The sequence below is a fragment of the Pollachius pollachius genome (assembly GCF_949987615.1).
Source record: "Pollachius pollachius genome assembly, chromosome: 4".
NCBI classification, from domain to species: Eukaryota; Metazoa; Chordata; class Actinopteri; order Gadiformes; family Gadidae; genus Pollachius; species Pollachius pollachius.
The window spans coordinates 14,645,203-14,670,794 of NC_136937.1; the positions used below are offsets into that span (position 1 = coordinate 14,645,203).

General features: G+C 48.7%; 1 protein-coding gene across 1 annotated transcript in view; it reads left to right on the forward strand.

Annotated features, from left to right (window-relative positions):
• nnt (nicotinamide nucleotide transhydrogenase) overlaps nt 1-24,856 on the forward strand; it is a 31,004-nt gene extending 6,148 nt beyond the window's left edge. The window contains 20 exon segments of the mRNA XM_079734694.1: nt 959-1,158; nt 1,445-1,532; nt 1,658-1,746; nt 1,872-2,059; nt 2,496-2,629; nt 3,511-3,702; nt 4,389-4,542; nt 6,143-6,304; nt 8,500-8,610; nt 10,983-11,128; nt 11,795-11,990; nt 12,919-13,152; nt 14,149-14,309; nt 14,841-15,020; nt 15,563-15,722; nt 18,287-18,368; nt 20,713-20,831; nt 21,314-21,392; nt 21,394-21,403; nt 22,820-24,856. Of these exon segments, the coding sequence (XP_079590820.1) occupies nt 959-1,158; nt 1,445-1,532; nt 1,658-1,746; nt 1,872-2,059; nt 2,496-2,629; nt 3,511-3,702; nt 4,389-4,542; nt 6,143-6,304; nt 8,500-8,610; nt 10,983-11,128; nt 11,795-11,990; nt 12,919-13,152; nt 14,149-14,309; nt 14,841-15,020; nt 15,563-15,722; nt 18,287-18,368; nt 20,713-20,831; nt 21,314-21,392; nt 21,394-21,403; nt 22,820-22,969 (2,835 nt within the window). The 3' untranslated portion in view covers nt 22,970-24,856.
• Nucleotides 24,857-25,592: the final 736 nt, after the last annotated feature.

The following is a 25,592-nucleotide window of genomic DNA, read 5'->3' on the forward strand; positions in this document are numbered from 1 at the left end:
CGCAACGAACGGGAAACGCAGGGATGGTGAGTGACGTGGATGAAACTGCGTCGCCGCTATACATTGTTGGGTTTTTATCAATGCTGTAATGCCACAAATCTTGGGGAAATCTAGTGGAGGAGGGAAGCTTGCCAATGAATACATTTTTGAGTAAATGTGGCAAATGCTGAACTTTATGTGCAGTAACTTCTATGCTTCATAGAATTCTAATGATGCGTTCAACCACTACTAAACTACTTTTTTTTTTAAAATAATTTAATTAAATGAGAAAGTAATAAAACCTCAAACCCACCAAGTAATTGCTGCTATTAAGAAGTGACACAGTGCAGATGTGAAGCTGGTGTGGAAGGAAAGGGCGGAGACAATTGGGTGTGTTTAAAGCAGTTATAAGGACCTGGAAAAGAAGGACAATTTAGGAACTCTTCCACATCCCGTCGGCACGGCAACAATTAAACACGTCCAGAATGTCCCGCCATAGCCGCCAACTGAAACGCAGGGAAGCGGAGGAGACGTGTTTGGAGTGATGGGAACAGGGAAAGGGTGTCGTACGGCTGCCTAGACTCGTCTCAGCTCCCCGTTTAAAGACGGCCAGCATCGGGATGTGTTAAAAGTTATTTGCTTCTGTCTGGGGTCGCGACCCAAAGCCGGAGAGGCTTTAGCCGGTCTGGTCTCCAGTAATAACATCGTCCGGCTCCGCCCCAGGGGCGCAGTGCTCTGGGACGAACCAGAAGGATTCAATTATTCCTTCAGTTGGAAAAACAATCTTGTGTAATATTACATTTTATTTGATCCTTTTTTATTTAACCAGATGAGACTCGTCGAGATTACAATCAGATTTTCAAACGCGACCAGGCATGAAAAGAGAAATGTTGCTGAAATAACCACCCCCTATTGGTTAACCATTCATCCTATCCCGTTCATTCCCCCCCCCCCCCCCCCCCCCCCCCACGGCGCCCAGGTGCGTGCGCCCCTGGTCAACGAGATCGAGCTGATGAAGGAGTCGGCCATGCTGTTCAGCTTCGTGTACCCGGCCCAGAACCCCGAGCTGCTGGAGCTGCTGGCCCAGAAGAAGGCCACCGTGTTGGCCATGGACCAGGTGCCCCGCGTCACCATCGCCCAGGGCTTCGACGCGCTCAGCTCCATGGCCAACATCTCCGGGTGCGTGGTGGGGGTGGGTGTGGGGTTGGAAGGCTGGGATTGGTGGGATATGTCTATGCCAAACTTTCTCCTGAAAAAGGAAAACTTGCTTGCGTTTTTTTGACTTGCTTGTTTCGATTGATCAAAGACTACAAGTATACAGTTAATCAAGCAAGGGAAGTAATGTTTGGTTGCGTTCCTATCCAACATACAGACTCTGTTTCAGGACAGGTCATGTATTAAGGCTAGGTTCAGTGTGACTGCCCCCAGGTGGACTGATCTGTGTCTCTATGGCAACCCTCCTCAGGTACAAGGCAGTGGTGTTGGCGGCCAACAGCTTCGGCCGCTTCTTCACTGGACAGATCACCGCTGCTGGGAAGGTCCCCCCTGCAAAGGTGCGTCGGAAACACTTTCATTCTTACGTCCTTCTTTTAGATTTCCCATCAAAACGCTGTCAATTGTAGTTACCTGACTGTGTGTGTGTGTGTGTGTGTGTGTGTGTGTGTGTGTGTGTGTGTAGGTGCTCATCATTGGCGGGGGTGTGGCAGGGCTTGCTGCAGCCGGTACTGCCAGGGCGATGGGAGCCATCGTCAGGGGATTCGATACCCGGTAAGTTGGCTTCCTGTTCTGGTCATGCATACGAGTGTCTAAAGTTCACTTTGGTAGCTGTCCTTTGAATGGTCGGTTAACTTTTTGCGTTTGGCCCATCTGTTTCCCCCCCCTCTTCACCCCAGAGCTGCAGCCCTGGAGCAGTTCAAGTCCCTGGGGGCGGAGCCTCTGGAGGTGGACTTCAAGGAGTCCGGAGAAGGCCAGGGGGGCTACGCCAAGGAGATGTCCCCGGAGTTCATCGAGGCCGAGATGAAGCTGTTCGCCAAGCAGTGTCTGGACGTGGACATCCTAATCAGCACAGCCCTCATCCCCGGTATGCAGGGACACACGCACACCATGCTATTCAGGGTATAGGACACTGGTACACACGGGAGAAAGTATTAATGACATCCATGGAATGACGTTGAGAGCGTACCTACCTTTTTTTAGATGAGGGAGAATGGAAACATTCTGATTTGTATTGGTTGAAGGTTAAGTGAGCAAAGGTTTTTTTCAATCACAATGTTTGCAGCTGTAGATTCGTTCGTTGAACCAATGTTGCCTGATCATGATTCACGATTTACTGTGGGTATGATAATGATAGTAAAGCACACCGTCATTAACCTCAAAAATCTATTATCATTCATTAATCAAACGATCAGAATCTATATTGATGGTGTGTCGACAGCTGCATTGCAAGCCGGGCGTGTATTTGTTTAACCGCAAATTTTCTGACCTGTTTTTTTGCTGCCATCCTTCCCTCCCTCCAGGCCGGAAGGCCCCCATCCTCATCACCACGCCCATGGTGGAGAGCATGAAGGACGGCTCGGTGGTGGTGGACCTGGCCGCCGAGGCTGGTGGGAACATCGAGACCACGGTGCCGGGAGAGCTCAGCGTTCACAAGGTAATACACAAAAGCACACACGCATATCCTCCTGCTGAATCTGTACCAGAACCTCTGGAAGGCTGTCATGATTGGTGATTGGTGTCGCCCAATCGCGACTTCCAACTCAATTTGAGTTGTTACCTTTCGGTAAAGGGTCAGTATCTTTCTTATTGTAATGAGAAATTTCAGCCCTTTATGCCGCAGTTTCTTTGTTAGTTGCTGCTCGTTCGCCAAACGTGCACACATCTGTATGGGCTTGTCTGTGTGCTCGTCAGCTTTGCAGTTGAATACTTGGTTTGACTTTCGTGTCGGCTTACACAAATGATACACAAATACGAGCCGTTGACATGCAGTGCATAGGCGACTGGATGTCAAAATAGAGTTGATAACTGCAGTGGGCTGGTACGAATGGTATTCTCTCCACCACCACCTGTCTTGTGACTAGCATTAATGGTGGCCCCTTTTGCATTCACCTTGGGCAAAGTCAGAGGGTCGCTGTTGAAGCTAATGGTGTTCCGTCTGCGTCCATTGGGCTGAAATGATTGTATTTATGATGCATTATTATTTTTCTATATATTTTCTTCAGACTAAATAAATGGATTTATAGCTGGGAATGGTGGTTGAAAAGCATGGCTTTTTGCTACATTGGCTTATAGTGAAGCAATTCGATTCACTGACTTGACCTAGGCCTGTAATATTCAAATAACATAACAATCCGTTACAACTCTGCAATTACATTATTGTATTTTTAAACCCTAGGCATCACTAGATTCGTCCAAGAGCAATCAGTTATATTCTTTGTGATTACCGCACACTGGTGGAAATCCACAAATAGGCAGGAGTTTTTTTTTGTTTGTTGAAAAAGTGAAGAACGGTGGGCTGTTGTGTTCCCCTCCCAGGGCGTGACCCACGTGGGCTTCACGGACCTGCCCAGCCGCCTGCCCACCCAGTCCAGCACGCTGTACTCCAACAACATCACCAAGCTCATCCGCGCCATCAGCCCCGGCACGGACAACTTCCACTTCAACGTGAAGGAGGAGTTTGACTACGGCACCATGGACCACGTCATCCGCGGCTCCGTCGTCATGCAGGTACCTGGGGCCCCCCAAGCGACGGCACACGTGTGTTCATAATGAACACACTGCAATCTTGAAAATGTGTTTTTAAAAGCTGCAATGGCCTCTGTCTGCCACAAGATGGCGCCAACAGCCTTATCATTGGAGCAGTAGCACGTACCCTCCTAGACCTGAGCAGCTGTCTCTCGTGGAAGAGGATTTAACAGTAATATATTTCATAGTTTCTTAGTCGATCTCAACAGGCTGTCTTCAGCTTCAGACGCTGTGTTGAAATCTCTCATTTTTAGTGTTTACAATTATTAACCATTTAATAATTGTAAACCTAGTATAGATAAATGCAGAGGAAATGGGGAAATGCTGATTTCGGGTAATTAATTCAAAGCCGATCCAAAAGACTTTAAGAAAACTATTATTTACTAATATGTCCTTGGATAATGTCTTTGCAGTATCCGTTTTCCTGTATAATTAAGTTAAGCACCTTGAAAATATTCAAAGCCTCTATCACAACCACACCCACCTCCACAACCACATTGACCTCCACAACCACACCGACCTCCACCACCACCACCACACCCAACTCCACATCCACACCCAATTCCACATCCACCTCCATGATCACCACACCCTCCACCACACCCACACCTCCCTGCCACATCACCCCCTTCTCCACCACGCCCTCACTTCCCCACCACCTCCACCAGGACGGGAGGAACCTGTTCCCGGCCCCCCAGCCCAACAACCTGCCCGTGGCCGCGCCCCCCAAGTCTAAGAGTGTGAAGGAGCTGGCGGCGGAAAAGGCTGCCGAGGTGTCCCCCTTCAGGACCAACCTCACCACCGCTAGCATTTACACTGGAGGTAGGTCACATGGCGCTGGAGGTAGGTCATATGGCGCTGGAGGTAGGTCACATGACGCTGGAGGTAGGTCACGTGACGCTTGAGGTTGGTCGCTTCTTGCTTACAGTAGGATTGAGATATTGGGGGATGGAACCCAGAATTGATCCCCTGGGAGTCAGTACACCCACGACACTTTGTTTGGCCTGTTGGTCTATTTATGGAGAGACGTAATGCAGAAGTTGTGTGAAATATGCCAAGAGTGAATCTTAGACCTGTACTATATCAAACGATGTCTGCAGCCGTTGCTGAAGGTGTTTTCTTACCTTTTTCCCCAGACTGACCGAAGTGTGTTGAGTCATGGCTGGATGGGTTTCATTCTTCAGACGCACTCCTTTTAGAACCAGTTGAATAAACGTGGTGACTGTAGAGAAACAGGGGGTTATGTGGGGCCAATGGGCCCCCCAGGCAGTTAGTCTGAGACCCCTGGTGTAGAGTTTAAAGTGTTGGCCGTTAACCCGAAGATGATTTTGCTTTATCTCAAGTTTCACTTTTTTCTCTCTTTGGCCAAGTTTTAAATCAAAAATTCAAAGTACTACGTGTTGGGGAGAGAAATGCTGTTTTTGAATCTGCCGATTTTGTTATTAATGAGGAGGGAGCCAGACTAGATGAGACGCTAGGTCTAATGTGGGGCCGTGTTAGTTTTCTCCCCAGGGTGACGGCTGGGTTAACGGCCGGCTATTTACAACTACTGGTGGGGTTCTCACCCGGGCGTGTCGGGGCGGGGTGGGGGGTGAGACAGCCAGGTATACAGGCATGTACACACACACACCCCGTAAGTGCCAGGAAGTGTGTGTTGTAAAAAGCCAGCCCCCCCCCCCACCCCCTGCTGTGCGTTTGTCTCAAGTGCCTCTGTGGCGGGGGTTTCCCACACAGACCCCCCCGACCCATTATTACGGGGCTCACACACTGTTCAGCCTGACGTTTGATGCTGATCTCACGCTGCACACGCGAGACCCCTGTGCCTCCTTGAAGCTTTAAGGCCTCGACGTGTGACATGCAACATGTGAGAAGTGACATAAGACATACAACTTGTGACATGCTACATGTGACATGCTACGGCCACTGGTTGGACGTCCGGGGAGGAGAAACCGAAAATGAAGCAAGAGAAAATGTGTTTATTTTTTGTCGCGCGTCCTTCGGCTGACGGCTAGGAAAAATGTTTTGAAAATTGGGTTGGAATGATTTCAGCTAAACGTCAAAGCAAGTCCGGTTTAAGGTGACTGGTGTTAAGTTGAGATTGTTCAATCGTTGCCACAAGATACTAGGCAAGGGGTGTTCTCATTTAATGTCCTCGTTGCACATTTTGCTCAGTTTCTGTAGCATGACTGTTTGATAAACCTTGTTTGCGTTGCATCAGGGCAGTATGGTCTAGTTGTTAAAGGTTATGACTCTGTGATCTCTATGACGCTCTCTCTCTAACAACGTTCCTGAACATTTATAAAAGCCTGCACAGTATGAAATATGTAATGGTCAATTTAGTTAGTCGTTCCCAACAGCTTTCTGTTTATTTTTCTCTTTCTCTCATATTCTTACTCTCTCTCTCTCTCTCTCCCCCTCCCAGGCTTTGGCACCCTGCTGGGACTGGGCCTGTCCGCCCCCAACGCGGGCTTCACCCAGATGGTGACGGTGTTCGGGCTGGCTGGCATCGTGGGCTACCACACGGTGTGGGGCGTCAGCTCGGCCCTGCACTCGCCGCTCATGTCCGTCACCAACGCCATCTCAGGTATGCCGCGCCACGCCGTCACCAAGGAGACGGAACCGGAAGAGATGCATGTCTCCACTCGACGCAATGACATCCTTTTCGGCGGGGTTTGATTCATACCGGGAGGGGGCAGGGGTGGAGTGTTGGGCCATTCCGTTAATGAAGTCAAACCCTGTTCCTGTGTATTTCTCGTGTTGTGACTCTAAGCTTCACAATTTGACATCGGTGATCAATGCGTCGGCTCCAAACGACGGGAGGGCGTACCGTAGACGTGTTATGTTGGATCCATGCCTTGTTCTGGATCCAACATAACAACTTGTTGTGTTGGATCTATTTGAAACGTGTGTCCTCCAAACCCAAACTCGCGGGGTGGGAACTGAAGGGAGTTTCCAACATCTAAAGACGCGGCGCTCTTTACACGCAGGCTTCAGAGGCCTTTCATCCACGTCCTCTCCGGCCCCCTGGTTGGTTTTGTAGACGCAATTTTCCAAACAGACGAGTGAGCGATCCCCTAATGGGTCGTATCCTTATCGCCACCTCCGTCTCAACACCAAGGGGTGAAGAGGTTAGAGGTGTGTGTCTGCGTGTGTGTTATGTGCGTGGCATGCACGTGTGTGTTCCACCCCTTTGATCACTACTGAGGGTGCACAGGGGTCGGAAGTAACGCGGTGTCTGTGATCTTTGGCACTCGGGGGGGCCAAAAGGTCTTATTAACACGCGCACATACACGCAGACACTTGGCACACACACGAACAGAGAAGGGTGTCTGCTGGGCCAGTCAAGAAACAATTCCCTTTGACCACCGTGTTTTAATTTGCTTCCTTTAAAAACAGACGGGTAATTAACACCCTCCCTTCTAATAGACAAAGTTTATTATTTTAAATTTTGTAAAATAGTATATATATATAAAAGGAAAAAGAGGCATCTTAGTGTGTGTCTGCTCTCCATCACCTCCCGGGCTTTAGAAGCATAATGTTTTCCCTCCATACTTGGCAGGACTGACTTCCCAATCCCCATGTTCTCTTATATATTTTTTATAATACCTTTTATTACTGTCATTGACAGACTGCGGTCAAGGAAATTCTAAGACGGATGGAATCCACACACACACATACAAGTGCACACATACACACGTACACACAGACGTTAGGGAAGCCTGTTGGAATGTTGGGTTGGTTAGTGGGCATGGCCGTGTTGTCATTGGCTAGAGCCGTGCGTTCCAACTAGTACAGGTGGGTGATCCTTAGTCCTCATAGCCAGTGGCGTGATATCCAGTGTCTGGTAGAGAGGCCAGCTTGGCCCTACCTGGAGATCCCATGCAAGCTTTTGTCTACCAGAGGTGTGTGGGTGGGTTGGTGAATTTCTGAATATCCATGTAGATCGGTCCAGTTTTCAAGGAATCCAAGAAACATGTGTAAATAGTCTCATGATGAGCTTACAACGGAGAGATCACTGGGTAGAGGAAGTGAGTAAGGTGTGTGTGTGTGTGTGTGTGTGTGTGTGTGTGTGTGTGTGTGTTTGGGGGTGTGGGGTGGGTATTTACCGTGTCTGACCGAAGTACAACAGTATTCTCATAAATATTCATCTAAACGGGGGAAACCTGCGGGTCATCTGAGTGTCTCTTGCTCTGCCCACTGAATCATTTCCAGTCAATGAGAGCCGAGGCCTGTGATATTGCCACACCATATTTAAACTATGGTGTGCGTGTATACACAGCATATCGAATAGAATGTATAAATGCTTTCAAGTTATTTTCATTTGTATATCCCTTCATTATTGATGTGATTTTCATTGTGTTTGTAAGACCAATTCACCCTCCATCTCTCTGAGCTTTAAAATGAGGCATAAAAAAACACTTCTCCATCAATATCTCCTCTTCTCCTCTTCTGTAGCGCGATCATGGCTGTTATCGCGGGGGTAACCTGCGACTACTGACAGGCCTCCACTACCTGCCCAAGTCGCTATAAGGCCGATGGCGGCGTCTGGTCGTCTCTTTTGTTAAGCCGGGCGGCCAGCTGCCAGTGTCTGCGTCGTTCAACGTTCCATCGCCGTCTCCGTTTCCCCTTCTCCGCGTTTCAACTCTGTTCTCCTGAAAAGCTTGTTAGTGGTTTTCAACAAGAGCCACGCCGATTCCCCCCCACCGCATCCCCTGCCCCAGCCGTGTGAAACTAATCTGCAATTTTTCCAATATTTCTCTGCGTGTGTGTGTTCCTCAGGTCTGACGGCCGTGGGTGGTCTGTCCCTGATGGGCGGTGGCTACACCCCCACCAACACCGCCGAGACGCTGGCCGTGCTCGCGGCCTTCATCTCCTCCGTCAACATCGCCGGTGAGTCACCCACCATCGTTGCGGCCTCCGCTATGCCTAAACCTTAACCTGAGCCACACCAGCTTGGGGATACATGAACTGCACCATGTAGGTTTTCACATCAGCACCCTCTAGTGGCTCGAGTGGGAGCTACAGTTGGAGCTCAGTCATTTTCAGACGAACTGTATTGTCGTTGGGAGATGTTGCTACAGTGAGGGAGGTGCATAAGTGGAACATATTGAAACAATGTATGGAGAATAATTCCATGTATGATTTTGAACTTGTGGACGAGCACATTTTATTCTTCAGAAATGTTCAGTTCAGATACACACCTCCGTCTTATTATTGCAACCCCAGGTTTCTGTTAAACAACCCCTACGACACACCTGCTGCTACGAAGCGCCTCTGGGTTGGACCACACACACACACACACACACACACACACACACACACACACACACACACACACACACACACACACACACACACACACACACACACACACACTAACCCTTACCTCTGCTATTAGCCCTAATAATTCTCATTATAATGGCAAAGTTCCTGTAGTTAATAGAATGCCATCACTTGATAATTAGGCTGAGGAAACGGGGTCGCCCCGGGCCAGGGCTGCTAATTCAGGTTATTTATCCTCCCTTTAAGAATGTCCCTAATGGCTCACAGCTAGAACCAATTAGTCGCTCTTTCCGAAGTGTAGGGCAAGCGGGACAGGGACGGTGTGCGGTACATGTTCCTCCTCAACGCTTCGGGCTGCCAAAAGTTCGGTCCTGAATTGGGCTTCCTGAAACGTTGCCCGCCGGAGGTTGAAAGGTCGCGGCGAGGTCGAGTGATCCAGAAGACTCCGCTGAATTCCAAAGCTCAGCTGTCAGCTGCCGGGGAATTCAGCGTTTAAACCGCTTATTAGCTCCTCGGGCCTTAGGTTCTCCTCAGGATTCCTCATGATGTGAACCAAGCAAAGCGGTGTTTTTATAGAGATACTTGGGGTCTTTTTAATTTTGAAGCAGCCGCTGTGGTCTTTTTTGTGTACGTTCCGCACTCACATTTTCCTAAGCAGGCTACTGTGATACCCATAAACCCTTTGGGTGTGTGTGTGTGTGTGTGTGTAGGTTCCATGCCTCAGTCTCTTTCCCTGTACGTCTGCCCAGGGTCATACAGGTGCTAGCATGGAAAACACCCGGAAAATATATATGAATGAGCATGCATACGTGTGTCTTTCTGATTTGAACATAGTGCAGCCAATTATAGTATAGTAAAAGGATTAAATTTGAGATGAGGAACATCCACATTTTCTAAGAATGTCTACAGTGGTTATTATGATACAGGTCAGCGGTCTTTGTTCAGTTAAACTGGAGCATTTAAAGATCCGAACATGTGCGCTCTGGCTTGACAGCTTCCTACGTCGCCTACGTGTGATGTTCACACAACATAGATCTCTCTATTAACACTCATCCGTCAAGACGAGGTGATGGCGCGCCGTTAGACAACAGTCTACACGTCTATACGATGTATAACCAGGCTTTCCCATACGTTATGCATCATTTTATGCTGCTCCTCTGTTACAGCTGGGGAACGTCACTCTACCACTCCTGAATAACGTTCAGAAGTCCTAATGAAATTGAGCAGGTTGTTTTCGAAAAAGGATAAACAAAGAAACCCTGCATGCCGTTAAGATGTCTCGCTGGGCCAGACTAAAGCGATCCGCTCGTCGGATGATTAAATATGAAACATCGACCGGTCTCACGACCCGGTTCAGACGCTAAATCAGAGCTTCCATTCCTGAACGGTTTCCAGTGTAGGATGAGGTTTTCTGTAAGGGCACGGAAACCACCTTCTTTTTTTCTCCCCCCGCTGGCATCAGATTCAGACACCCGGAGCGTTCATGCCTCTGTCTTGATATATTGACTCTGACGGCTAGTGGGAGTAATAGTAGTGAGATTGTTATTTCTGCTGTGTTTTACCTAGGACGCCCGCCGGCTAAAATTAGCTATAACAGCTGGAGCGACAGGTGCTAAATTTTTGTGTGTGTGTGTGTCTGTGTGTGTGTGTGCGCGCCAGGGGTAAACGGAGAGAAGTAACGCGACCTGCCAGTAAAGCAGTGAGACACCGTCTGGTCGCGGCTTTTTTTTATACGTTTTCTGAGAGTTTCCTACTTGAAATATTTACGCCGGTGTGAAGGAGAGACCGAAGGAAAGGCGCCTGACACTGAGGGCTGGCAGCCTCCACATGAGGAGGACTCAACCCGTGATGTGGTCGTCCTTAAAGCAGATCTCTCTTGGACGGCCCTCGGGGGCCCGACCCCGTCTCCTCTCTCGGCTCTCCTTTCCTTTCCACTGAACCTCTGCTCTCTCCTCTTCACTTTCCGCTCGGTACCGCAGGTGGCTTCCTGGTGACCAAGAAGATGTTGGACATGTTCAAGAGGCCCACTGACCCCCCGGAGTACAACTACCTCTATCTGCTGCCCACCGGAATCTTCGTGGGGGGCTACGGTGCGGCGTTGCAGGCGGGGTACAACATTGAACAGGTGTGTGTGTGTGTGTGTGTGTGTGTGTGTGTGTGTGTGTGTGTGTGTGTGTGTGTGTGTGTGTGTAGAGCGTTATGTGCTGGTCAACCATAATGTTCTAGTTCTCGTCCCGGCCCCCCCCGGCCCATGTGTGAGCCACACTCTAACATACTGTCTACCTGGTTCAGGAGGATCATGTATCATGTGATTATTTTCAAATTTGAGATAGACCCCTACCCCCCCCCCCCCATTGATATGTTGCGCCTACTTCTCATCTTCTAAACGGTGGTCCTTTGATCCGTGCAGATGTTCTCAGTTTAACCGGCATCTTGCCTCGCTCTACCGAGGGGAAGCGTAGAAATCCACTGGAAAATGCGTTTGTCGTTGGTTTGGTCAACATTTGACTTCAAATACGGCCATTCACTGCTCCTACGTATTTTAGGTTGTTGTGTTCAAGGTTGTATTCATGTGGCAGTAGGTGGCAGTAGTAGTATTTATGTCCAGGCAGTAGGCCGCTGTATTGCATATTCCTCCATTTTTTTTTTTTGCTTTTGCTAATCTCTCCAACCCTACTGCTGAGGAATGTTTTATTAGGCACCACAGTAGTGAAGAGCCCGTCCCGGATCACGGCTTACGCAGACGTCCGTGTCGTAACCCTAACCCCTGTCCCTCCCCTCCCCCCCCCAGATGATGTACCTCGGGTCGGGGCTGTGCTGTGTGGGGGCGCTGGCCGGCCTGTCCAACCAGAAGACGGCCCGCCTGGGCAACGCCCTGGGCATGATGGGCGTGGCGGGGGGCATCGCGGCAGCCCTGGGCTACCTCAAACCCTCCCCCGAGCTCCTGGCCCAGATGAGCATGGCCATGGCAGTGGGCGGGACGGCCGGTGAGTCACGCCTAATGGACCGTACTTTTACTCGGCATGCTTGTCGTGTTCAAGTGTGTTTCCAATTCCCCCTGTGTGTGTGTGTGTGTGTGTGTGTGTGTGTGTGTGTGTGTGTGTGTGTGTGTGTGTGTGTGTGTGTGTGTGTGTGTGTGTGTGTGTGTGTGTGTGTGTGTGTGTGTGATTGTCTGCGTGTGCATGAGCTCATGGGCCGCGTTAATCAGCAGGTGTGCCCCGTGCGCAGCCTATCTCTGTGATGTTTGGATCAAACGCCGAGCCGTGACTAAAGGCCCCAAACAGACCCGGGAGTTCAGAAGGAACCGCCGGCCCCCTCTCATTGAGTCATGCTGCCCCCCCCCACCCCTGCCCCCTGATTGGCGCTCTCGTCTCCAGGGTCAATTTGAATGCTAATTGTTCCAGTAACGGGCTGAAACCAGACTAAACCAACCTTCAGACAACAGGCCACTTCCAGATGCCCCCGCTAACCCCCTGTGCCCCCTCCCCCCGGGCGCACAAACACAGGCCAGGCCCCCGCACACTCACAAACATGGGATTTACCTAAACATCGTGTGTGTGTGTGTGTGTGTGTGTGTGTGTGTGTGTGTAACCGGCAGTGGTCATTATAGATATTTGTATTTCAAATAAAAGTTTTCAAATATCTCCCCGTTATTCCGTCTGATTGTTGCGCCGTTTGTACGTGAAATGACTCTTGACGTTTGAATGTTGTCGGTCCCCGTCATGCAGGGCCGACCGTTGAAAGTACTGCTCACTATTTGCCCAGTGACTTGAACATGTGCCTTCAACTATTTTTACCGATTTTGTTTAGTCGCAGACTTCCTCTCTTTTTTTTTTTCCTTTTGCTTACGTTCCGGTGTAAACAGCCCCCCTCCTCGCTTCATCCATGCGTGTCTCTGCCCCCCTCCCCCCCTAGGTCTGGGCATCGCTAAGAGGATCCAGATCAGCGACCTGCCCCAGCTGGTGGCGGCCTTCCACAGCCTGGTGGGGCTGGCCGCCGTGCTGACCTGCGTGGCCGAGTACATGGTGGAGTACCCCCACTTCGCCACTGACCCCGCCGCCAACTTCATCAAGATCGTGGCCTACCTGGGCACCTTCATCGGGGGCGTGACCTTCAGCGGCTCCCTGGTGGCCTACGGAAAACTGCAAGGTCAGGCCGGGAGAGAGAGAGGGGGGGGGGAGGATGGGAATAGGGAGGCTTTTCGATGAAATGTTTTGCTGAAAATGAACGGGCTGTTTACTCAATTGGTTGCAAATGTATTTGTTGTAGTAATTGAATCGTCTTTATTTGGTACGGGACATTTTCAAATTCAAAGCCTAACTAATGCTAAATATGTGGTGGCTTTTCTCAGTTACTGATCCTTGTCAAAACTATATTATAACTATATTTAGTTTTCTTTAGCCTCAGCCATCGCAGCTCAGCTCTGGTAATTCAGTGAGGGTCGTGGGCTATTTCAGTATTCACGCTTTTAGACTGAACAATTAACCCAACGGATTCCCGAACCGCGGGTTGAGCCTCCAACTGTCCGTCCCAGTCGGAGTTCTTGGAAACAAGAAGCACCCATTGTGCTGTAATGGCAGCAGGAGTGATTGAGCTTCTCCCGACCACACCAGCAGTGAAAGGAAACGCAGCAGAATGTCTGCACCGCGCTGGCCAGATGTCGTCCACCCAGCTAATATGCGGTCGGTTTCTGACCATTCCTCATTCTGGGGTAGACAGCAGCCCCTCCGGTCATTTTCCACTTGTTTCCTGAAAACTGGATTTCATTATGCCGACATGGAGCGTTCCTACCTGCTTTATGGGCCAGATTGTTTTAGAATATTTTTTTCAAGTGGACGAAAAAATAAGTTAAACTTTAAATGGCCCAAAAGATATTTCAGCAGCTTTCAAACTGGTTTGACATCAGGAGTGTTTGTGACCAAATCATAGACAAAAGGCAAGTATTCATCAATACAGGGTTTACTACAAAATATGCCTCAGTGGTATGGAAACAATCTCGGCTCACTATTGAGATTGAAGCCATTTTATAAACACAGACACACACACACATAGACACGTGCGCCGCGTCAAAGCGAGACCCTTGGTAGACCTCCTCACACCCTGCCTGATGTGACTCTGTCCTCCCCTCCTGGCCCTGCTCTGCAGGCACGCTGAACAGCGCTCCCCTGGCCCTCCCCGCCCGTCACGCCATCAACGCCTCCCTCATGGCCGCCAGCGTGGCGGGCATGATCCCCTACATGATGGACCCCAGCTACCTGACCGGCATCACCTGCCTGGGCTCCGTGTCCGCCCTGTCCGCCATCATGGTACCGGTCTCCTGGTCTCCGGGTGAACTGGGCAATGTTTCTCCTGGTCAAGTGGCGCACTCTTCTAGTGGTCTACTGGTGTAAATGTGCACCTGAGGACTGTCCTACTGGTGGGCTAGTGGTCGACTGATCCACCATTAAACTAGTCCAGCAGTATGCCGGACTAGTTTAATGGTGTACCTGTCGACTAGGATGCTGGTTGACGTAGTTTGTCTCAATAGTGGTCAGGGAATTTAGATTCATGTTTTATGCTCTGTAATTGTTCTGTATCTCAAATGGATTTCACAAATCTATTTTATTTTGGTAACTCTGATCATTTCTAAAATGATGACGTACAAACGACAGACTGAGAAGGTGCAGTCATATTTCTTTTTGGCATGAGCGAGAAGCAGTGGAATATTATTTTACGCATTTGTTTTCTTTTATACATACATTATACACGTTTTAATGATATGATAATTCAGCACCGGATCGGAGCGGCTCTGCTGATGCACCACCTAATTATAACTCCTCCTCCTCCTCCCTCCCCAGGGGGTGACCCTGACCGCGGCCATCGGGGGGGCCGACATGCCGGTGGTGATCACGGTGCTCAACAGCTACTCCGGCTGGGCCCTCTGCGCCGAGGGCTTCCTGCTCAACAACAACCTGCTGACCATCGTGGGGGCCCTCATCGGCTCCTCGGGGGCCATCCTGTCCTACATCATGTGTGTGGTGAGTCGTCACGGCAACATCCGCAAAGGGAGAGGGCATTCCAACTGCTCTCCTTTTAATCTGGTGGTGGCCTTCGGAAGGGTCTGGGTCAATGTTTGGGATGGTCTACTGGCAACGGGGTATTTGAATGTCTGCAGTCCACGCGTCTAGGCACCGCTGGACAAGTCGCCCCACTGCCTTACGTCCCCACCGACGCGTTCTCTAAAACCAAAACGTCTGAAGTCTGCTTGCTGTCCTCACTGGTAGATGTGTGGCTGTAGTACCGCCACTCTCCAGTAGGAGGGACTCTAACGTTGCTGCTGTAACGGCTTGCTTATACACTCACCGCACCAGAACTCCATGGCGTTTGTTTCAACCAATATGGTTCTGCTATCCGTTGACTTGAACGCGACCATGTTCAAGGAACGCCATGGCAATGACTCAGCCAATTAAAGAAAACAAAAATGTACATCAAACGGGGAGCGTATTTGGTTGTAACCCTTCACCTCCCATACTCCTGTACTCCCCCCCCCCCCCCCCCCCCCCCCCCCCCTAATCATCAGGCCATGAACCGCTCCCTGGCCAACGTGATCCTGGGGGGCTACGGCACCTCCTCCACCGGCTCGGGCAAGCCCATGGAGATCACGGGCACGCACACGGAGATCAACGTGGACCAGACGGTGGAGATGATCAAGGACGCGCAGAGCATCATCATCACCCCGGGTACACACAGTCCCACTCACACACACATTTACACGGACACACACACACACACACACACACACACACCTGTAGGCCAATATTGCATTCACATGCAAAAACGGGTGGGTGGGTGGATGGGGGGTGCGGGGGAAATACATTCTTCGCAAATTGCTCATCCGCAGCCCTCATCTTTGACTCTGCCGTTCCGCCACACACCATGCTGGGAGACTCAAACCCCCAGCCACACACTGTGACAGGTCGGCTAAGTGGCACACACACACACGCACGCACGCGTGCACACGCATACACACACTGGGAGAGAGGGACTGGGAAATTAAAAACACACTCTTGCCTGACTGTGCCACTCACATTTTTGGGAGGGTTTAGCAAAGCAAGACGCTGTGTTTACATAACCTTTTCTTGACCCCCCCCCCCCTATACCGTTACATCACCATCTTGCTAGGATAATTGCCCAGCCTTGAACACACACAAACACACTGTTTTGAACAGTCAAGCCCGTGGGCTGGGGGGGAGGGGTTGGGGTCTGGGGTCTGTGCCACAATCTGGTTTGTGTAATCAAAGGGAATCTTGACAATGTAATCAATAAAAGTCGGTATGGTTTCCTGGTTCTCCATTTGGTATAAATCCCAGCCCACGGTCAGCCACATAAATGATCCATGGTGTGTTCTCCGGTCTCTGGCGCCCTGTCACCTGAGCCGCCACCTCGCCACCGCTCCTTAACCTTCTTCCAGCGTTCCCTCCCTGGTGCCCCGACGCAAGTGAAGCCGGCGGCCCGTGAGATGTTTGTTATCAACCAATCACGTGATACATGGGGTTGTTTTCACCCAATCACGTGATACATGGGGTTGTTATCACCCAATCACGTGATACATGGGGTTGTTATCACCCAATCACGTGATACATGGGGTTGTTATCACCCAATCACGTGATACATGGGGTTGTTATCACCCAATCACGTGATACATGGAGTTGTTATCACCCAATCACGTGATACATGGGGTTGTTATCACCCAATCACGTGATACATGGGGTTGTTATCACCCAATCACGTGATACATGGGGTTATTACCCAATCACATGATACATGGGGTTATTATCACCCAATCACGTGATACAAGGGGTTGTTAGTATCAATCATGCGATACATGGGGTAATTTAGCGTTCATGTGACATGGCCTTTTTTTCTCCCTGTTGGTGTGCTTGGTCTTGAGTCCACTGTGTGATGGCTGACACAAAGTGATAAAAGCCCAAACATTTTTACTTTATTATGGGTTCAAAAAGCAGAGTAGGGGAATTAAATGATAACAATTTTCTGTTTTATTGGCGTCCTTTTTTTTTTTTTTGGCTGGTATTTTGATAATTTCCTTGATTAATATGATGAAATATTTGGTTTAGGCAAATAGTGTGATGATATTCTGCTTATACTCTGTCTAAATAGTTGGCCATACAGATATCTCTGCAGTCTTAGCCTTCCACATGGTGTTCTCATCTCTCGACCAATCGCTGCAGTCTGCCTAATCATGTGTTGTGTTCTTCATTATAGCTAGAAGTCTGGTTAGTTGCATTGGCTTTGCAATATTTCTTATTCATTCACCATTGACAAGGGAAGTGTTTTCTCTTTTATATTATTGGGTTTTCACAGGTTTTATTTCATCGCTCTATATAGATCTATTCAAAAGATAAAAGTCTGGAATGACTGGAATTGTGTCTGGTAAAATGGACATTGTTGCGGCGTGAATGAATGGAATTCTAATGGAAGCATTTGTGAGACTTCTGCTCTGATATACAAAATAACGTGGTCCGATGGTGGTCCGATTGATGTGAATTCTCACCATTGACTCATAATTAAATCCTTGTTAAACTCAAATCAACCACAACCAAGGGATTAAGAATCTGAGGAATCTGAAAACAAAATTATTACATCGCTTGTTCACATTGTGGCGGACTACAAAAAAATGTAAAAGTATTTTTCTTTGTTCCTGATCCATGACGTCCCATCAGACAGTAGCATGCTGTACCCAAAGTCACTAGCTACAGCTATTTGTCTTTTTTACACTCATTACACGAGCGCTCCCATGATTGCATCGCTGCCCCTCGTTGGTGTGGACCGTTGTTTCTAATGGGCGGCTTCACGGCCACTTTGTGTGATGGACATGTGAGGAGCCGGTTCAGACGTGCCCTGGTCAACATGGCTCACTCCCTGCCCTGGCCCAGCCTTTGTGTGTGTTGTCTGGGTAGCACACGCAGCACGAAACAAAGAGAACTTAATGAAAACCCTGCGCTCGTGTCCAGCAGGTTCCTGCTTTGATTGTTGTGGCTCCATGGAAGGAACACAAGTTTTGATCCATAGTGGAAAAATAACAAACAATTCTTGCAATCGTTCCATTGCAAAATAATGAATTTGTTAATTTATTAGATCCATTGCAAAATAATTCCATTCTTCAATCTAATGGTTAACCTGAGTTTCTTCTGTACCATGTAGACCTGATATACGGTGATATTGTGACTATACCAACGCTGTTTCCTAACGCACCACTTGCTGTGTGTGTTCTGTGGTTCCCCAGGTTACGGCCTGTGTGCTGCCAAGGCCCAGTACCCCATCGCCGAGCTGGTCAAGATGCTCTCTGAGGCCGGCAAGCAAGTCAGGTAAGGGCTGAGGCCTCGGGACGTCCCAGTAGAGGAGGAACTCCATCGATGGGGCTTGAGATATGCATTCGTTTACCATCGTAAACGGCTTCGAAAAAATGCAATGCAAAAGTTTAGTTTGCCTTGCTAAACCACTCACCGGAGCGTTTTGTGGGATTCTGGGGGGGGGGAGACGGTTTTGTGGTGGATGGGAGGAAAGCGTGAATGAAAGAAAGTGGAGGGAAGGGGAGTGGGATGGAGGAGGAAGGGGAACACTGAGCGGAAGCTTCTGTAATTGTCCCGTCGGCCGTTTGATCCCGGGCCGGCCAGCTGCTCCTGCTTACAGCATTTGTAGTTGATTAGGAGGAAGTGGGTGGCCAGGGAGAGAGAGACCCACTTTACCTCCATCCTTCTTTATTCTTCTGGAGTTTTTTCTTTTTTCCCTCTTCTCCCCTTTATTACACATTTCCGATTCCAACACTATCCCTCCTTGTTCCGACCACTCCCATTCTCCAGTCCATCCATTTTGTCTCTCGCTTAGCGTCGGAATGGCCGCCCCCCCCCTTCCCCACATATTAAATTGGCGTCCCTACCGTATCAGTTTAGTTTTTACTTCCTTATTCTCGGTTCATTCCTTCTTCGGCCGTGGCTCGTCGGTATCTGTAGTTCTTCAGCCTAGACGCCATGCCATCGCAGAAGGCCTGGGCCCGCGCTCTACAGGAAATGTTTTAGTTTAGCCTTTTTTGGGGGTTTGTTTGTTGTTATCCACAGGCCACTGTCGCTAATGGGTGCCAGAACAGCTTGAAAGCATCCTAATAAAAGAGGACTTGATCTCTCTCACAATGGTGGCCGGCTGCCTGGTCATCAGTGCAGTCATGTGACACCTGGCAGGCCTCTGATTGGACGCGTGTGCACAGCTTTTTTCACACTTTAGTAGACACACGTGCGGTCTGTGGAGAAAAGAACAAACGTCAGATGTGTAGTTATGTGTCTGTCTGTGTCTTTGTGAGTGTCTAAGATGTAGTTAGGGCTAACCCTAACCAGGACTGTTGGGGGGGTTAAACCAGGACTGTTGGGGGGGTTGAACCAGGACTGTTGGGGGGGGTTAAACCAGGACTGTTGGGGGGGTTGAACCAGGACTGTTGGGGGGGTTAAACCAGGACTGTTGGGGGGGTTGAACCAGGACTGTTGGGGGGGTTAAACCAGGGCTATTAGGGGGGTTAGACCAGGACTATTAGGGGGGTTAAACCAGGACTGTTGGGGTGTTTAAACCAGGACTGTTGGGGGGGTTAAACCAGGACTGTTGGGGGTTAAACCAGGTCTATTAGGGGGGTTAAACCAGGACTATTAGGGGCGTTAAACCAGGACTATTAGGGGGGTTAGACCAGGATTGTTAGGGGGGTTGAACCAGGACTGTTGGGGTGTTTAAACCAGGACTGTTGGGGGGTTAAACCAGGACTATTAGGGGGGTTAAACCAGGACTATTAGGGGGGTTAAACCAGGACTATTAGGGGCGTTAAACCAGGACTATTAGGGGCGTTAAACCAGGACTATTAGGGGCGTTAAACCAGGAGTCATAGGGGGTTTAAACCAGGAGTGATAGGGGGGTTAAACCAGGACTGTTAGGGGAATTAAACCAATACTAGAGACCCGGTCAGAGGATGCCTTTGCTGTGGTTTCAACCTCCCTAACACGCACAACCTCCTCTTCCCCTCAGCCAACACCACCTACTCCTTCTCTTCCACGTTGAATCTTTCAAAACATCTCCCCCCCCCCCCCCCCCTCCCCAATTCTTATTTCTCCTTCTCTCCACCACTGTCCCTCCTCCTCATCCTGGAGTCATTTCCTCTCTTGCGAGGAGCCGTTTCATGCCAGGTAGTCTCTGACCAGCCAGGAGCCCACAACTAGATGCCTTATTTGGTGCGGCCCTGTTTCTCCTTCAGTGATGGCGTCCTATGTTAGAGATGTTATTCAAATGAATCCACCACATTGATCTCACATCCCCAATCCTCAGTGTCACCGTTGTTATGCGATTGTGTAACGTGTATGGGGCAGGGTCGGCCTGGCGGCTCAGGAGATAGTTTGATCCCCCGGCTCCTGCGAGCGTCCAGGTGTCCCTGAGCCGGACGCCTACCCCAAACCGCTCTCGAAGAGCTGTCTTGTTTGCTGCCTTGCATTGTTAACTCCATCGTCCGCCGTTGTAGGTCGCTTTGGATAAAGCTAAATGACCTAAATGTAATGTAAATGCAAGTCCACTTTGTACCGGATAAATCAGTCGGTAGAGCATTGTGGTTCTTTGTGTGAGCGGTGGTCTTGCTCTGTATTTAAGTGTCTCTCTCGCTCTCTAACTCTCTCGCTCTCTCAGGTTCGGGGTCCACCCGGTGGCTGGACGTATGCCAGGGCAGCTCAACGTGCTGCTGGCGGAGGCCGGCGTGCCCTACGACATCGTCCTGGAGATGGAGGAGATCAACGATGACTTCAAAGGTAATACCCCTTTCGGTCGCCCTGGGGGTCCATGACTGACCCCCTGGAATCCGGGGGTCCAGAGCCATGGCTGACCCCTTGGATCAGAGGTCCTAGGCCTTGACGGAATGGTGAACTGGGGGTCCAGATCACGAGCGACTGGGTATTGGGGTCTGAGTCTGTGTTGGGTGCACAGGTCTGAGTCTAGAAAGAAATGATGCAAACATGAGTCATCTGCTGGGACGTTTTCAGGGATAGGGAAATTGAGTTATAAGCTTGGGAAATGTAATATATGGTTCTGCTTCTGGCTGCTAGAAGTTACTTAGCCAGACGTATCTATTATCAGTTATACTTAAGGTAGTTATTATCTTAGTTTACTGATTAGGGGTTAATTTCTTCCTCCATGTAAATACTAAACGGGCGATTTGGCCGTGTGATAACGCTAGACTTAACCCTGTAGGGAAGGAAGACCATTAAGTGTGTGTGTGTCTGTGTGTGCGCAGAGACTGACCTGGTCATGGTGATCGGGGCCAACGATACGGTGAACTCCGCCTCCCAGGAAGACCCCAACTCCATCATCGCAGTCCAAGCAGGTGAGACCCCGGCTTTTAATCTACACACCTGAACCAACACACAAAGACGGAGAAGGTTAACCCAACAGGCTCCCAGGTGCTTCTCCCATCAGCGTTGTGGAATGGGCACGTTTAGGAGCGCCTCACTGGCCGTGCACTAAGCATTCTTTTTATACACTATAGTTACAGTTCTATACTTTATCGTTAAACAATTAATAGTCAAAATGATACACTGTACTGTTGAAGTTAGTTTTACACTTTATGTTCTAGTTTGTTTTAAACTTTGTAGTTTAATTGGTACACTTTATAGTTATACACTTCATAGTCACTTTTGATCTGGAAATGTTACTAGGTCTTGAGCAGGCATATTGGCAGTGCTGATTGCCCAGAATGTTGACCCTTGCTCCCATTCACATGTCCTGAACAGTGCATGGAAAGAATGCATGTATGAAAGGGGCTAAAATGGGCCTACTAGAAATGTCCATTTCAGAGAGGGTTGTTGTCGTGGGTGGGTGAGGACCTCCACTCAGCATGCTGGTGCGTAAATTTTAAGCTGTAGTCCCATGTGCACCCCAACCCTTTAGGTTACATTACAATGCCAATACTTTTAGATGTATTAAGCCATCGGTGACCGAGGTCCTCGTCTTTCCGTACATTTGCTACGAAGGCCCTGTGCACTCTGGGTAACTTATGGCATGAGCTAAACGGGACCAGCCAATGCCCGACTCTTAACTGATTTATCTTTGGTTGCACTCTGGTCCTAAATGGAACCTAGTGGGCCCATGAATTAAAGATGAGGAAGAGGAGTGAGACGAGGAGGAGGAGGAGGAGGAGGAGGAGGGGGCCTGAATCCTGTTATCTTAACGTGGTTCCACCAGGGATGAGGTCACCTCCACGGGCTGACCCGTTTCCTTGAGCCCCTCTTTGATCCGCCTCCACACCGCTCCGGGGGCGCTTGATTCATCTGTCCCCACGTCCCATCGTCTTGCGCACACTGAGGAAACGACGCACACACACTGAGTAACACAATTACTCTGGCTCTGCTTTAAACACAACTGTTGGATGATCAATGGAAAGCCTTAAAGCTGCTGAGAGAGAGAGAGAGAGAGAGAGAGAGAGAGAGAGAGAGAGAGAGGGAGAGGGAGAGAGAGATTCCCCCTCCCCTGATGGGCAAGATGCAGTCCCTGAACAAATCGTGGTAGCGATGCCCTGGAAGATGTGAGATGAGCCGGCAGCGGCCTGAGTCGTCTTGTATAGAGGCAGGCGTGTTCAACAGCTATTCTCACTGCTCTGTTCACACAGTACGAACTGACGCGTGGCTAGGCCGTTGGTGATAAATGATATATTTCAGCTCTTTACTTCGACCTAGAGCACCGTTAACACCCTTTTAAAACATAAAAAAGGTGCGTTGTCAATCTTTGTATCTGTGTGTTTCAGGTGGTGGTGATGAAGCGTTCTTTGGGTGTCGGTTACGCCGCCGTCGACAACCCCATCTTCTACAAGCCCAACACCGCCATGTTGCTAGGCGACGCCAAGAAGACCTGCGACGCACTCGCGGCCAAGGTTCGGGAGAGCCACGACCAATAGGAAGACCCCCCGCCCATCCCCAAATCACTCACTGTCCTCCAATCAGAGCGGAGCAGGTGTTGTAGGAGGAGCAGGAGGAAGAAGGTGGAGGATGACCTGGTGTAGCTAGTTTCTTTTTCTTTTCCCAAATAAATTCTGTAGTATTTTTGCTGTTGGAAACAAAGCGTCTAGAACACATAGCAACACGGCGATAAAACCCCAGCCTCCGTCGTGTAGACATGGGTGGATGTGCGGGTGGTGGTATTCTTGCTCTTGTGGAAGCGTAGATACGGTTTTTGTTTTGTTTTCCTCACAAAGCGACTCCTTCTGCCTAGTGCTTGTTTGACAGGTTTTAGTTTTTGTTTGCTAGAGGTCTAAATAAAGGAGCTTCAATGTGGAGCCTCTGTCTGCTCTTAGAAAGGAATTCAGTTTTTTAAAACTGTTAGAGGCGAAAAATTAAGATTGTAGCGTTGATGTTTTCAACCGTAAAAACGTCTCCCCAGCCCCCCCTTACTTTGATTTTCTTTGTGTTACGATGATAGCATTAATTGTTGAGCCACTTTAAACTATAACAAAAACTTTGCTTAAAACTACTCCACATCCATTAACACTTTTGTAAAGGTGATCTTTTGTGAATAGTTTTGTATGCTAGTTTTGTATTCTGGCCTAATTTATCCTATATGTAGATTGTCAAAGCACACTTTCCAGTCGTACTATTGGCTGTTTTCCTTTCCTTTCCTTAGAATGGGTCCCTTTGTGCCTTGCCTGTTGAACTGCAAATCATTTATCCAAAAATTATTTAAAATCCATCCCAAGATTGGTTTGAAGCCGATCTCTAATTAACTGTCTGATTAAGTGTAGGGACCCACTTTCAGTCTTCTTCTTGTCACTTTACGCCAGTAACTCCTACTGTGTTGAACCCTTGCTGATCCTTCGTGCCTGCCACACGTTCTGTGGCGTCCAGTGGTGTGTTTCAAGCTACGTTCCCCCTCGCAATTCCCTATTGCTCTCCAGTAGACAAACTTCCTTATACTTCAGGGCTATGAAGGAGAAGCACATTTCAAGCATGACTTATCTGTTAACTTAACCGTTTTGGAACGATGAAGACTGTAGTCGGAGATCGTTACTTAACATGCGAGTGGGAGTTGAGCAGCAATACAAGTAAGGTTTTAGTTTGTTAATAGTATTCTTTATGAATCAATCAAATCTTTATATAATGTATTATCTATTCAGCATCAACATTCCCCAGTGCCATATGTTCCTCTTTATTGATGACAATAGGCTTTTTGAAACTATGCCGTACAATATTAGTTATACTGTTTGTTACATTTTAGTACAAGTACTGCTGTACTGTATGCTGTTGTTCTCAGACCAGAAACTATGTAACATCGTAATATATGGACCCTACTACTAATTATTTAGAAAACGACCATCACTCACATCTGACCAATCAGTCGCTGACTGACATTGACCAAGGATTACATCCAACCAATGACTTGTGTTTAACCACACGTTGACCAAGACCCACACCTTTTATAACCTCAGTTTGATTCTGGCTTTTTAGTTAATTTGTAAAGCTTGGAGCAATACAGCTGATGTACTCCTTAACAAGTGACCTAATCGAGGATTATGCACACTCATCTAATTCAATCAAATCGCCAAATTTGCACATGTACTATTGGCTTAGGCTGTTGAAAGTTAATCAAAATAACGCGTAGAATAGGAAGCGTTGTCCCCCGACGGATTGTATTTTTCTAGAGAAGCCCTACTTGGATGTTGCTGCATTGATATTTGATACTATGGATTTGTGTGACCAGTAGATGCTCCATGTCAATTAGGTGAATTAAATGTACTGTGAATGTAGTTTTTAATTCATCGTGGACCTCTGTCATCCCTAATAAAACCCTCAAGTGCATATGATTTGTCTTTGTTGTTTTGAATTAGTCGTAGAGGTTTGTTTTGTCTAAGGCTGTCAAACTTGATTACCAAGGAAACATCGGAAACTGAGATTCACTGACATTTCCTTGGTAATCATGTTTGTGTGGATTGCATGAGTCCTCCATGAGGGTTGTAACACAAGTGCAGGTGGAATGACACAACTGGTGCATTATTGTCAGAAGATAAAAGTCAACATACAAGCAGCACTTGATTGCTATTCATCAGTGACTGAGTGTGGGGGGGGGGGGGAATGGATGAACTTGGCACCACGGAGATGGGTGTGTGTCTCTAGATAGAGTAGAGATGCATGTCGTGGAAGGAGGGGGGCATGGCATGTGTTTGGCATGAGGGCAGTTTCATCCTCCAACCAGCACTCAGACGGTCTTATCTTCTCCTGCCGCGGGAGATCTGAAGAGGGGAACTGTCACACTTTAAAGTGAGATGCAGAGATAAGAGGAGAGCACAAAATAGTTGGCTGGCATTCTACCAGAGTGGTGTGTGGTTCATTTCTTTATTGAAGCGAGAGTTCCTCTCTGACTGATTGGGTTTTTTCCTGATGAAATCAGTTGAGCGGGGTTGCGTCTCTTCGTGAGGATTGCCGTTCGTGTCTGAGAGTTTTCTATAGAAGATGAGTGTTCCGATATGCTCGGAGGTGACGAGCTGTAGCCCCAGCTGGTCTTTTGTGACACCAGCGCCAGTATTTACC